This window comes from Condylura cristata, unplaced genomic scaffold (assembly GCF_000260355.1).
Source record: "Condylura cristata isolate star-nosed mole 26May11 unplaced genomic scaffold, ConCri1.0 scaffold00001, whole genome shotgun sequence".
NCBI classification, from domain to species: Eukaryota; Metazoa; Chordata; class Mammalia; order Eulipotyphla; family Talpidae; genus Condylura; species Condylura cristata.
Genome location: NW_004567102.1, coordinates 32680706 through 32695793, shown reverse-complemented (window position 1 = coordinate 32695793; position 15088 = coordinate 32680706). Strand labels below are relative to the sequence as shown.

The window sequence follows — 15088 nt, the reverse complement described above, 5'->3', positions numbered from 1 at the left end:
CTCCGGGGCAGGCGGGGATCGAACTCCTGTGGTAGTGGCTTTAGCTTCTTAGTGCTGTGCTTTAACCCGCTGCACCACCAGGGAGGGACGCACCACTTGTTTTATTGAAGCTACATAACACATATACTTGATATATGTAAATATACTGATAGAAATTTTCACATTATGTTTACTATGATTTAGAAGTTGCCTTTTACCAAACAAAACATGACATACTGAGGACGACTGCTCTTCAGATAACAACACAAGAATGCATGCCAGCTTTCTTCAAATGCTAGGATGCTTACCTATATGGTCAATAGTTAATCATTTTTCTCAGTGCATCATAGCACTTCCATTTGTCTGGGATGTAGAATGGCTCAAATATGTGAGGAAATGGTGTGTCATACCCACAAACTCTTGATATAGGAGCCTCAAGGTTCAGGAAACACTCTTCCTGCAGAGAAGAACATAGATGATCCACTTCAAGAACATTTCTTTTTATTCACAGAGATGAAACATTTCAACTTAAAAAATAGCTGTATCAAAAGGCATTAAAATAAGTACACTGTAATGTGGGGAATGGGGAAGCAGGTTGCAGAAAACAGCATGCTTAGCAAGATTCCAAATTGAAATGTTTTCATATATAAGGGTATATTTTATGCTACTTAAGTATCTATTATGTATGTCAAACTGGGATTGCACCAAATATGCTGTTCTGCAAATATAAATGTAAGGCATGACAAAATCATAACAAAAAGTTCACATTAAATTTCTGCAGCTTTAAATTAGTAGCGGGATAAGTTGTATATACAATGGACATGTATTACTTTCCATATAAATGTTTGTAGTTATTTCATGTAGCCAGACTAAACTTCAACAAATAATTGAAAAAGTGTCCTAATCTCTTTTATGACCAGTTTTTTGTAGGTCCCTGACCATTAGCACTCCAAGTCCACTGATCTTTGCTTATTCATGTGCTCAAGTAGCAAATGAGGAGTCATCTCTACCAGGAAGTCCTTCTTGGTGGCACCTCCCCAATCCTGTACTACCAATGAGAAGAGACTTTGAGGACTCAACTCCTGTGTTTTCAACCAATGAGGAGAGGACCTTTGAGAACTCCTGGGCTTTCATAGCACTGAGCTTAGCATGAGCTTGGCATGATCCACTGTAATTGCTAAATGACCTATCTCCTATGAAAGAGTATGAACACCATAAGGCAACAGATCTGGTTTTAAAATATAAGTTTCAAGCATAGATCCCTGTAGGAAATTATCACCAGAAAAACAAAATTCAAATTTGAAAATAAATTGTTTAGAAAGTGAAAAAGAAACCTCAAAAGAGAGGGATATTGATGAAACTATCCTTATAAAATGATATTAATTATATCACTTATAGTTAAAAACTGAAATATGACCTTTAGCTTTTTTATATCCACTTCGTTCATTGCCTTGTATCATAAAAGATTTGTGCAGCTCACCATTTCTTATATATTTTACCACATTGTATTTTAAAATTTTCAATTGAGCAGACATTTTTACATGAAGAAATCCTCCTGCCTGACACAAAATCCCTGTCCTCTATACATTTCCTTCCAGTGACAAGTGTGCCAGGCAAAAAGGGTGCAGAAACAGGACAAATTAGCTCCAAAGAGAACCAGTTGACCATTTATAAAGCTCACTCTATCTGGTCCCCCCAAACCACAATGATGCACCGTACCAAACACCAAATAAGTGTTGATTTTTCCTGGCAACAGGAAATCTTCACTAACAACTTCAGAATTTTGCATAAAAAAAGATTTAAAGAGTCACCTAAGAAATTCCACTACTAATAAATTCAAGAGATGACAGATTGGGTGGATTGTTGCTTGATTGCAACAAGTAATTTTAAAGGGATTTAAATAGCCAAGTTAGGATTAACTCAGTTTTATTACTTTAGTTGACACGGGATGTTTTTCCATCCTCCCTGAATATTGCACTCTTTGTAAACTAACTATCCAAGGACACTGCAAATTACAGAGAATCGGGGCAAAATATTTCACTAAATGCCTCTGAATTCACACCGGCTATAAAATACTGCTTTTTTGAGCTAGTACCTTGGAAAGCTGGCCCAACAAAATAATCTGTCAGTGTTTGTGAAAATCATTTTTTAACATAATTACTAACATTATCCAGTGATTTTTTTTTTTCAAATAGCAATGTTTCTAACTCCTCAAGAACATGAGAATCACTCTTTACAGGAATACATCTATATTTGGAAGAACCTAGAAAAGGTCTGTGAGGTCACCCTTGAACTGTAAACAATGATTATTACCCACTTTGAAGCGAGGAATGGCAAGGAGGTGAGAAAAAACTCCACTGCATACTTTATAATATTGTTTTAAGTTTTTATGAAACAATATTGCTTTTATAATGAAATGGCATTGAAATAAAGGAAAAGAGTGAAGTGAAAAATCAACTTCTTACATAAAGTTCTTATTTTGTGTTACATAAATTTTTATTTTTATGTAGCATTTCCTTAATTTGAAATAAATTATGTGGTATCAAATTATTGTAAAGTACTGTCTCTTAATATACAAATATATTTATTATAAGATAAAAGATATGTAATAGAAGATATGATTCCACAAACAGTTTGCAATGTTAATGCTGGGCTAACTTAAAGACTCTTTGTATTAAAAAGTCTTATTTCTCCCATACACTCTGTCAAAACTTCTTTTAAAGCAATTGGAAATGTTTGGAACAAGCAGCTGTGGAACATTACTTCCCACTGAAATATTTCACATGAGTTATTTGTGAGTATACGTTTCTTTGGGCAACCATCAAAACAGGGCATCATTCAGCCTTGATTTTTTTTCCCATACAGAAGCTATAATACATGCATACAGATGAACGTACATACACTTGAAAAAAAGAAGTATTTTGACTTCGCTGGCAGATTTGCAGGGTAATGTACCTGATTAATCGTCCATAAAAGCATATCTCTCTCTTCATTATATACTATTTAACACTGTAATTGTTGAAACTATGGGCCCTGAATTTCAAGGCAATCCAGATTAATACCATTCTTCTTTTTCACTGGAAATATAATGACATTAAATTTAAGTGTTTGATGATTTTTGGCTCCGAAATAACAATCCACATGAAATTAGGAAGAAATAATTGTGTGGCTTAAGGTCTGTTGTGAGGATGACAGCCATAACATGGACTAAAGTGGGAAGTGGCAGTGTCTAGTCTTTACAGAGCTCATATGTGGTTTGACTCAGTCCACGTGGAACAATGACAACTGTGATTGCAAAGTTCCAAAGCACAAGTAATCAGGATCAACAGAAGAGAACCCACACAGGTGCCAAGCAGAAACTTTTCTCCAGTTATTCATGGCCCAAAGTCTCTTTCACTCTGGACCCAGCGAAAAAGACTGAAAGTGAAAACTAAAATAATCCTGTAGTCATGCCTACATATATTTCTTTGTGGTGTGTGATTTTACAAAAGTAACCAGACGCTTAAAGAAAAGTAAATATGCCTTCCGTTTAAAAGATCCTTGTGTAAGATCCTTTCAGACGGTATTTGAATTTACTTCCTTTTTATATTTAATTATAAATGACATGCAGTTATATATATTCACTTCAATATACATTATGACTGGATATTTATATGTATTGTGATATAATCACTGCAATAAGTCTAACACCTGCCATGAACTTACTTCTGAATATCTTTGTAATTATGGGAATATTCTTTTGATAAAACTAATAGCACAATAGTTACCAGAGATGTAGCATGGATGAACGTGTGATTTCACACTTAATGGTTTCAACAAACCTATGAAACCATTTTACAGGTGAAGAAACCAAGGTGAAGGAGCTTCCCATGGTCAAGTTCCTTGGGCAAGTTCACAGGCAACTAAGATTCAAATCTGATTTCAATGTCCATGTTCTTAGTCCCCTTCTATAAAATTTGAGGCATAACTATTGAGGATAGTATAACTCCAAAAAAAATTAGGAGTGAAAACAAATATTGGTAAAATAGATGGAAGAATAAGTTTTTCTAAGGTTATGCTTGTATGGTTAGATAACAGAACTTCCAGAGGCATAGTGGGTTAAATTCAATCTAAGAAACCTCTTCCATGTAAATAAGGAAAAATAGAGGCAAAGACAATGAAGCTGAATTACACACGTAAACCTGAGGTAACTCAGAGGAGTAAACAGATGGCCCCGGGAATTAGGAAATTCCTAGGTTATCCTAAATGATTTAAATAAGAATGACTCAGATTGTTTCTATATTAGCCATCTGAGTTGTTGTGCATACTATAAGCAGAAAAGGAAGCAGATGATGGGAAATAACAATTTCAAAATTGTAAAAATCATAGATGCAGGCAAAATAAATCACCTGTAGACAGGTGATAAAATTGTGAAGGATAGAAATTCTGTAAATTTTCTAGCATGTAAGAGAAGGTAAGTAAAAGTGAATGGAATAGGAACCATTATTGTTTTAAGATAAAATAGTAGTTATACACTTTTAAAGTTAAGTGTTCTGCATTTATTCCTGTATGTTGATGACTGCAATATAGGTTACATGCTATATGCATGTGCATGTAAATATACATGTAATGGGGCTTTCATGAAGTCGCTCGATATCTCTCAACACTAAAGTTTACTTCCCCAATAAAGTTCCAAGTGAATCAAACATAAATTCTTCTATCACCATGTCATAGAAGTCATTGAAATCAGTCTCAGGCATTCCACAGAGCAGCTTAATAAATCTTTATGTTAGGGCAAGGCCGTGCAAGACAACTGATACAGCACAGAATTTGGAATTCTGTCTGGACAGAATCTGATCTGTGACTTAAACTCTCTGGATTTTTGTTTACATAATAGCAAAAGTATTAAAAAAATATGCTATTGTCTTTTCCAATGGTTTTGTAACTACCCTACACTTGCCTATTTGGGTCTCTACATCATACAGTAACATATGAACAGTACCTGATATGCCGTGCTTCACATACCATAGAGTTCAATAATGGCTAGGTATTTTGATTTCTTCTTAAGATTCTCCAAGTCATTATAAGCACAAAGTATTTGAAATGATAGGCCAAATCATCATTGAAGACAAGATTCTGGTGTACAGAAGAATCAACAAGGAGAACGAATACCCTGATAGCACTATGCCAGGAGAACTACCATTTATTAAGCTTACTTAGACTTACAAATTGTAAGACAAAAATCAAAAATAACTAAGTGGTGTACGCGCAAGGAGGGTGGAAACCACAGCATGATGAAAGAAGCCACGGGATGAACACAGGCTTCAAGAACAGCAGGGTCCAGTGCTGCCCCCTAGTGGGCAACAAGGAGCCTGGACACCAATTGCCAGTTCCCGGAGAGAAGACTACATCAAGTGTGGCTATAGAGCTAAGTGCAGGAGCTCCAGAAATGAGTTATGCCCCTACCTTAAAGTCTGAAAAAGAAACACAATGTGCAAGCAGTGCTACCTACAAAAGTAAACTTTCAGTCTGCACTTAGAAGTTCACAAGTAAATGAGCCTAATAAAACAACTAAATATAATCAACATTTTGAAAAATAAAGTCAGGAATACAATACACTACCATTCAATATATTTTAAAAGCAATTAAATTCAATATATTTTAAAGTATTTAGGTATTTTATTAATTTAAGATAATTCGAGGCTAAGATTTCTTTGTATAAACAACACTGAAATAGAGTTTTTTCTTCCCGTTCTTTTAAAGTCGGATATAGTCCATTATGCAAGACTATTTCTCATTTGTTCCCACTTCTTATAGCTGACCTAGTCTGATGAAATCACTTTCATTTTCCTGTGAAACTATTTGACTACTTTTCTGAACATTTAATGGAAAGTCAGAAAAGCAGGGCACTGTAATGAGAAACACATCACACGTTTAAATGGCATATGTTGTCTACATGACTAGCTGATAAATCAGTTTATATTTCTCCACTAAAAGATGAGAAACATCAGTCTACGGCTTAATTTCGAAGTAATAATTAAGAAAAGTGATTTTCAAACTACTTTGCAACAAACAGGTCCAGATTATATCATATGATCATTCTTAAACTTGACATTTGAATTGTGAGGCGATATTTTGTTTCCAAGAAGGGGGTAAATATAATGAGCAATAAATAAGCTACCCAGTCTTTTCTTCTCTAAAAGACAATTTTAAGGGAAATATTAGCTTTAAGTGTTGTGTGAATATGCTATAAACCTAAATTTCAATACCTCATTCATTTTTCTTAACAGTAAAACAACACCTTTTGCTCTATATGCAAAATGTCATAACGAACAGTATAAAAGTTAAACACTACAACAAAGAGAAAGCCAAAACTATTATAACAAAACTATTATATAGCTTCGGAATCCATGAATATAGGCACATATTTTGGTTAGTCCCAGTTATTTATGTAAGATTAGTCAGTATCTAGTTTCCAAATATTATCTAAGAGTATCTGCTTTTAATGTGCCATGAAAAAGTGTCCAGGGCCAAAACATGAGTTTCTGCAGATGAGAAAAAGTGATTCTGGTGTCTTGAATCACACTTTCTCAGCAAATTAGTCACAGAAACCTGTAAAGGCACTATGCCAGTAACTCCAAATTAATTTCAACACTGAATTAAATAAATACAACTTTACTAATATAAAATATTTTTCATCTAAGTGAATGTTCTGAATAGTATTATTTTTTAAAACTTAAAATAAGTCTGTCTATATTTTACAGATATATGAAGTTAATTCTTCAAAGTCCCTAAATTTACACTTAAAATAATAGTATGATCCCCTAAACATGAATTATATTTACTTCATTTTTCTAATACTATGCACATGAGATGTCTGAAAAAAAAAAACACTTGCTATACAAGTCTCTCACTTTTAAAACAGTTGAATGAATGTACCTAATTAAAACAGTCTATGAAAAATATGATGGTATACAATTTTGCATAAAATGTTAGACATTAGAGCCAAACACAACTATGTCAAAAAGCTTCCACATAAAAAAAATCAAAATCTTGACCAAATTAAAAACTATGATCTCTTACTTTGCTAGAACATCTTCAATGCCTGCTGACTTTTTTTTTTTTTAATTTCTTCATCTCTAATGCAAATTACTGGCAGTCTGGTATAGTTTTTGTTTTATAAGATTTCTTTCAGTTAAAGAAAACACTGAATTTAAAATTAGGATTTTTCATATCAGTTCAAATTCTATTTTTAAAATTAATAGAAGCTTATTTTTCTATTTCAGACAGAAGTATTATTCCTGGTGTAAATGAGTTTCCCTGGCTACTATATCTACCTGAAACAAAGGTGAAGAATAAAATAATTTAAAATATGCATAGAAATGATTCATAGTTCAAATTCAATACGTTAACCTAAAATGACCCATGGATTTCAATATATTAACTGTAAAAACTGCAGAACAAAATTTTAAAAACAAAATTTAACATTAAAATCAATGTTTTACTGTGTATACTATATTGCTAACCCTTAAAATGATGACTTTATTTTCCCCTATTTGAAAATAAACTTAAGTGGTAAGTCATAGCTACACTTTATAATCTTATCTGAAATCATGTTTTAAAAGTACATATGCTCATATGGTCCAGTGACCATACTAAATACCTTATAAATATTAACTCATTTTAATTTTCATAAAAACTAAATTAGCAATCATAAAGGCAAAATTAGCAAGCATCCAAATTAGTTTTGTTTTGCAGATAAACCCTAAAACTTTCTGCCTTCAAACTTTTCCCTGGATATTCTCTTGAGCTATGACCCAAATCTGCCTCACCATATTCACCTGAAGAGCACTGTGAAAACAATGGCTAAAATAATCTTTTCTTCATTAAATCTTCCTGTTTATTTGCTGCATTCAGTCACTTTAGATGGTATGGAGCGATTTAAAAGTCCAAAGTCTAAAGCTTGAAAATATATTATGTGCAAATATGACATTTAAAATGTACTGTGACTACAACGCTTTTGTTAAAACATTTTTATTCAATAGATGGGGGGAGGCAACAGCTCTCAAATTTCCACAGACGCTGAAGCTTCTCAAATTTTATAGTTCAAAATTCTTCCTATAGAAGAAAGCATCAGCGGCAGCAAAGTTTGAAAGTGGAATTTCCTTATAATGTGGACGCATAATGATAAACATAAGCGAAGTGCAGCCGTGCGTCATCTCATGAAAAATCGCTCTCCGTAAGGTAGGATTTTTGCTTTGCTTGGCACCAGGAATTTAAAATACTACTGTAAAACAGCGTTTGATGCTCCTATGAAGCGTTCGATTTTTCTGTTTGTTTTTCTATAAAATTCTTCATGTAGTATTCAATGGTGAATGGAAGGCAGAAATCAATCCTGGCTAAAGAAGCCTCACATTTCTTTGTCTCATGACATAGAAAATATGGTCTTTTAGAATGTGGGGAACTGAAACTGCACTAAAAAAATTTCCATTAGCACTCCTTCCTGTCCCGATTTTACAACCTATTTGTAAATTTCAAGACTAATTAACAAAATGAAACTAGTAGAATAGATGGATTTCCTACTTTCTGACACTATTACTAAAAAATCTGAGAAAGTGGATAAAAAGTGACAATTTAAATATTAGCTGTTTTATAAATTATAGTCTTGTTACAATGTAAGTTTTATTTTTACTGCTTTTTCCTTCTCTTTAAATAGGTTAAATTTCTGCTTTTTAGTTTGTGTGTAAAAGAATGATAAAACAATATGCTAAATGTAAAAAACAAAAGGAGGGGTGGGGATCAAGTTCATCTATGAAGAAAAAAGATATGTGCCAATGTTTTTACTGAAATTAAATATTTTTGAAAGATGTTGGGTATAGCATGACAGCCTATAAACATGGTTTTGCTGAATGAATAAATCCAGACAAAATTATTTTTCAAAAGTTTAATCCTGGTCACTGTATCACTCCAATTTTATCAAGAAATGCACAGCGAAAATAAATGTCCTTGGCTATAAATTTATTAGAGAGATGTGGTCAAAAACTTGTTGATTGCATCTTAGTAGCAGTAGCATTCCCAAAATTTAGTAATTGAAATAAATAACATAGCAAACCATTTTCTGTCAGGAATATTTCACCTAAGAGGAAAGAACTGTAAAACTGTATACTAATAAAATAAATCCATTATGTACAAATTCTCTCAAAGTCTCTGTTGCATATTCAGTGTAATTTCTAATAGCCTGATAAAACCATAACCGCACTAGTGAAGGAATGACTAAGATTGGTATGGATGATGTTATAATGTAGTATGAAAATAATAATAGAAACATCCAAATGTACTACTTACTAGTAAATTCAGATGAACTTAACTATTTAGTTTGTATAAACGATTAATGCTCACATTCTTATTTAGATTATCACAGCATTAAGTATTATTTGCTATTTCTTTACCTGAGACTAAGTACAATAAATTCAATCACCTCTCTGAAATTGGAAACAAGAGGCTCACACCTCGCTCTGATTCCTCCAAAGAGATCACAAGCTTCCCTACTTGTCACATACCATAGATAATGATATATATAAGGACATACCCAATAATCCTGTATTTAGTCAACACATCCGGGGACCCAGGAAACAAACAGATATATCCAGAGAGATTTATTTGTTGATATGTCTACTTGTTTCATTCAAAAGTAATACATACATGCATACAAAGGGCAGAAAAATCATTTACAACATGGTTACCAAAGTGATGATCTTATTAAGTAATAAAGTATAATTATTTATATAGTTGCACCAAATCGTTTCAACAACCCTAAGTGTAGCAACAAGTGAGAAGTCAAGACTGGCAAAGGTTAAATAAGGTGATCAAGGTTAAATAAAGTGATCACAGAGGTGCACGGTCTTGTTGGGATTTAAACCCAGCTTTCCTGGTTAATCTTGGGTGCACTGCAAAGGAATCAAGATTTAAAGACGGGCAAGAGTCTGGTAAAATTTGTACGTAGTGCTATCATAGTTGTGAAAGAGACACTGGAGGAATTGCTGCTTGTTTATGTCAAATCCAATCAAGAATTTTTTAAAAACTAATAAAAGTGTAGCAGAAAAAGTATAGTTTCCTTTTCCCAGTCAGGAGGGGATAGATGTGTTTCTTGCATCAGTGTTTAGAATAGGTTAATAGTATAGATTTGAGTATTTGTTTCTTTTAGGTACTCGACTCGCTGGGGAGATGATGGTAGGATAAATACGAATGCAACTTGTTTCTAGTAAATTACTAGTAGTTTGCTTAGGAGACGTGCATGAGTTCTGAAGTTGACATTACTAAGACATCTGCATGTTCAAGCAATGGTAGACTGTAAAATTAAAGTTTCTTCAACTATAATAATAAGAAAATTATTGAAGTGTTTCATCAGATTATTTTGCTTCCATTTCCTTCCTTATCCATGGTAGAGAATCTACATAAATTTAGCTAGCTAAGTAATTGATAAGAAATGAGTTTTTTGGTAGATTCAAAAAAATATTTTAAACAAAGGTTATAAATTTTATCCTACCCTTAAGTTAAACTGAAATATGAATTGTAATCCTGTCCTCACAGTAAATATTTTATAGCTATTCTCCTTGGTTAACTCACTTGGCAGGACTTCAAAACTACTCAAGAAAATTTCAAGATTATTTGAAGAATTTTTTTAATACAATGGATTTTTTTTTTTGCAATTAAAACAGCCTAAGGACATTACACTTAAATTCATTTTAAATACATACTTAACTGTAATGCAGTGTCTCCCTGTTTCAAACTGTATTCACTGACTTTAATTAGTGATTACTGGCACTGGGCTGTTTGTTAAATGGCTGTGGGCTCTGCCCGTAGGTATAAAGCTGACTGCAGAGTAGCCTTTGGGTACACTGGCTGGCTGGGGAAGGGTCCATCTGTGCATGAAAACACATGGGTTCTAGTTGTCCAGGACAAGCATTTCAGTCATCCCTGGCAAAGTATCACCTTTAAAAACATCATTAAACACAAACACACACACACTAGATATAGATATAGATATAGATATAGATATAGATATAGATATAGATATAGATATAGATATAGATATACCTGGGTTTAAAATGCATTGGAATTACTTCATTTTCAATTCCCAGTCCCCTAAATGAGCATACTTATATTTGACATAACAAATCACTAACCCACAAGGATTTTCCTTAGGTTCCCTCAAATGCTAATTATGTAACAAATCTAATTAAGTTCATGTGACTCACTTCGGCAGTAGGTACTTCAGTTACTGCAGAGCTGCCAAAAGGGATCTAAAGTGTCTATTCTCCCTCCAAAACAATCATGCAGTGAGCCAAACTGATAACCGTTTAAACACAGCTGCAGAGCAAATGTGCGGTCGCGATCCTGTAAATACAGTGTTCACACATCAGTCTGCGCTGCGAGCGATCTTGGATTCAGAACTACTGATTTCAGGCTCAAGTTACTGTTATTTGAGTAGCATGTATGTGTTCTAAGTCACTTGTCTCACCCAGCCTGGTTTGAGCAGATTTCTATAAGCCATGTGAGTTTTCCCCATCTAAAACACTCATTGAAAATCTGAACACCCCAAGTATTGAGACATACATTTGACCGGTATCATATTGAATTAAGTTGTTAAATTCTATAGTTTGGTTCAAAAAAAAAAACTAAAGGTTATGCTTTGTGTGTTTAGGAACACAGTTATGGAATAATTACCAAGCAATATATTTAAACTCATCTCTGAAGGAAATCACATATCAGGTGGTCTGATATAAATGAGTTTCACTGCAGTAGGTAAGGGTACAAAACAACCCTTGGACATATCTGAACTACAGAAACGGAACTGTTTTTATTTCAGTAACTCGAATAATTTCCATGGAAGGAAATTCTTTTCAGAGGGGCTTTCCAAACTGATTGGGCTGCCGGATGCTGAAGGCCATGACCGCATTCCCCCCAGAGGCTGCTAGATCACCATGGCAACTACCCTTCCCCTATCAATAAGCAACAGCCCTGAACACTAATATTCTGGAGAGGATGGGGGTGGGGGGTTTCTTTTCTGTGGTGATAACAGTATGAACTAATTTCAAGAGTGAAATATATCACGTTTTGTGCAAAACAGTATCTTTGCTGACTAAAATAGTTCACTTAGAATCCAGCTTTGTAAATAAATGCAAAAACACCAATATCAAGGACTACACTCCTGTTTCAAAACAAGGTAAGATTTGTGACCTAGTAATCTAGGAATGTTACAGCTGGAATGGATCATGGTTCAGGTCCAGCCAAAAAAAGAAAAACCAATCTGCAGAGAGCCAATGACATATCAAAAGCAAAACTGTCAATAGGAAATCTACATATGCTTCCATGCAACTCTTGAAAGTTTCCTAAAGAAGATTTCAGTAAGTATATTTCTTATATGTAGTGTTCCCAGATCTATAATTATTATATGTTAATACATAGGTTTCACTTATTTATCTGCTTCCCTTTAAGGATGACACTTGCCAGCTTTGTCTTTTGGTTCAAGTATCAATAGCTAGATCTTCCAGTTGTGTCTCAAGGTACGTACAGGCAACATCCCAAAGTACATCGGTTGTCACAGTCACTGTATTAGAAGCAAAATGCCTGACAGACTACACATCAAGAAGCATTTGCTAATAACCAAATGCCAGTTTTTCTTATATTCTGCTTCACTCTGGGACATTAATAAGCTTAGTCAGTGATGAGGCAAAAAAAAAAAAAAAGGTTTTTTTTTTTTTCCAGCAAAACAGGAAGTGGAGTGTGGAGATTTTTACTCCTTAGCAATTACCAAACACTGTCTTACTCATCTATCAGATGCCACAAAGTTGTCATTATGATCATATCTATCCCCTAGTTAAAAACTCTCCCTGACTCCTCACAGCTTATTCTTTCTCTACTCTTCCTGTCCACCTCAGTACACACAAGCACAGGCCCAGCTCCATTCAAAAATTTTGCACTTTATAGTGCTGCCTTTGCAAAAGTCCGTCTCTTGCAGAACTCTGATTTTTCTAACCCCTATCTTCACACTGTGCACTTTTCAAACTCAACTCACACATACCCTCCCCTCCAGGAAGCCTTTGGGTCATGGGTGTTGATTTCTTTAATTGATTGATTCAATCATTTGTCAATCTGGTATTTCAGAGCCCATAATACTCCTATCTCAGAGAGATTGATATTCTAGTTGGGGGAACGTGTAAAGAAGGAGGAAAGGAAGGAGAAGCCTGGGGTAGGTGATGACAGGGGGTTTCTAAGATGAAGAGCGGGCTCAGAGAGAGTTACCTGTGAGGAAGGAGGTGTCCTTTGCAAGTTGTGAGGAAGCAGCTCTGCCAACAACCCAGAAGGAGCCTTCTTGCCAGGTAACACAGTACAAAGGCACAGAGGTAGAAAAGAGCCTGATGTGATGGAGTGAAATGGAGAGAAGGCCCCCGGGGCTCCAGCATAGGGAGGAGGGGGAGCGAGCTCACCAAAGGCAGGACAACGGAGCAATGGGAGGGAGAAAGGCCAGATGGCCCACAGACCAGCCCTGGCAGGAAGACAGTCACAGATGGTTTTGATATTTTACATATCTATATTTCATAGAACATATAGAAGGTTCTCCAGGTAAACTCAGTGTTCATTAATAATCAGATATCACTAGAGATAAATATTAGAGTTACTAAGAATCTGCGTGAGACATAAAATGATACAGGGTGAGGATGTAATATGAACAGATAATTTCTTGTATGTAATTTGGAGAAAATTACTTCATCCAGTAGGAAACTTTTTTTTTTAAAGATTTACTTATGCATACAGAGCTGGGGTATGCATACAGAGCTGGGGTAGAGGCCAGAGATGTGCAGGGGTGGTGAGAGGATTCATCAGAGACAGTGGGGAGCAGAACAGGCCAATTGACAAAGTACACTGCTGAGGGGAGCAGCCGGCAGGCCAGGAGAGGTCTGCTGCGCCATGTGGTCACCTCCAGGGCAGGGATCGAACTCATGGTGAAGTGGCCTCAGCTTCTCAGTGCTCTGTTTTAACCTCCTGTGCCACCAGGGAGGGCCCAAGTAGGAAACTTTTTTTTTTTTTTTTTAAAGATTTATTTATTTGTGCATACAGAGCTGGGGTACAGGCCAGAGGCTCAGGGGCGGTGAGAGGCTTCACCAGAGACAGAGCGGGGAGCAGAACAGGCAGATCTACGAAGTACACTGCTGAGGGGAGCAGCGGACGGGCCAGGAGAGGTCTGCCGCGCCATGTGGTCACCTCCGGGGCAGGCAGGAATTGAACTCAATGCGGAAGTGGCTTTAGCTTCTCCGTGCTGTGCCTTAACCTGCTGCGCCACCAGGGAGGGCCACCAAGTAGGAAACTTTTTAAGTATCTGTGGTGAGATGCCTGTTTCTGAGAGAGTTGGAAAATGAAAATGGGGGAGGGGTGGTTAAGAATTGAGGGTATATTAGTATAGCTTATGCTTGACTGAAATCCTTTCCTGGCTAGTATTCCACTGTTCTGGTAATCTATTTATTACTACATCCGGTGCTTTAATGACAATATCAATTTCACATTTATTCACACTACTGATTTCCTCTCCCTATTTCTTATCTCTACATTTCTCAGTGTTTTTTTAGGATTATGTATTGTCAAGAAAAAGGCTCAAAATTGAGTAACCTAGCAACTTTCACATAGACCATATTTTTGTAAATGTTATCTGTTGTTACTTTGGCAAGGAGTAAGAAACCATCACAAGAGAGAAACAGATTTTTCACATGCTTCCTCAGGAAGCAACAGAGAAAAGCTTTTCTCTTCATTCACACACTCTCTGGGTTTTCATCCACCAAGACTCACTACAGTATAGCAAATTTGGAGCCAGTCTTTTAATAATTTTGCTACCAAGCAACTTGGGGTGATAGAGAGGTAAAGTAAAATGAAGTTTTTGATTATTTTAAATTCTATTATTTGGAATATTATTTGGATTCGAAGTAGAGAATGACTCCTTGGAAAGTTTGGTTAGTTATCTATCTTATGCTGTGAAAAAGAAAAATGTTCCTCCTGTGAAAACATAAAGAATGACAAATACCTCAGCTTCTTTAGGTTTTGGTCCAGTACTGTACTAGAAAGTAAACTTGGGTCT

At 35.3% G+C, this 15088-nt stretch overlaps 1 protein-coding gene across 1 annotated transcript in view; it reads right to left on the bottom strand.

Annotated features, from left to right (window-relative positions):
• Positions 1 to 288: 288 nt before the first annotated feature.
• The window catches only part of BCKDHB (branched chain keto acid dehydrogenase E1, beta polypeptide), a 169448-nt gene continuing 154648 nt past the window's right edge, over positions 289 to 15088 (bottom strand). Inside the window, exon 10 of the mRNA XM_004673644.2 lies at positions 289 to 436. Within this exon, the coding sequence (XP_004673701.1) occupies positions 296 to 436 (141 nt within the window). The 3' untranslated portion in view covers positions 289 to 295. The remainder of the gene's footprint in view (positions 437 to 15088) is intronic.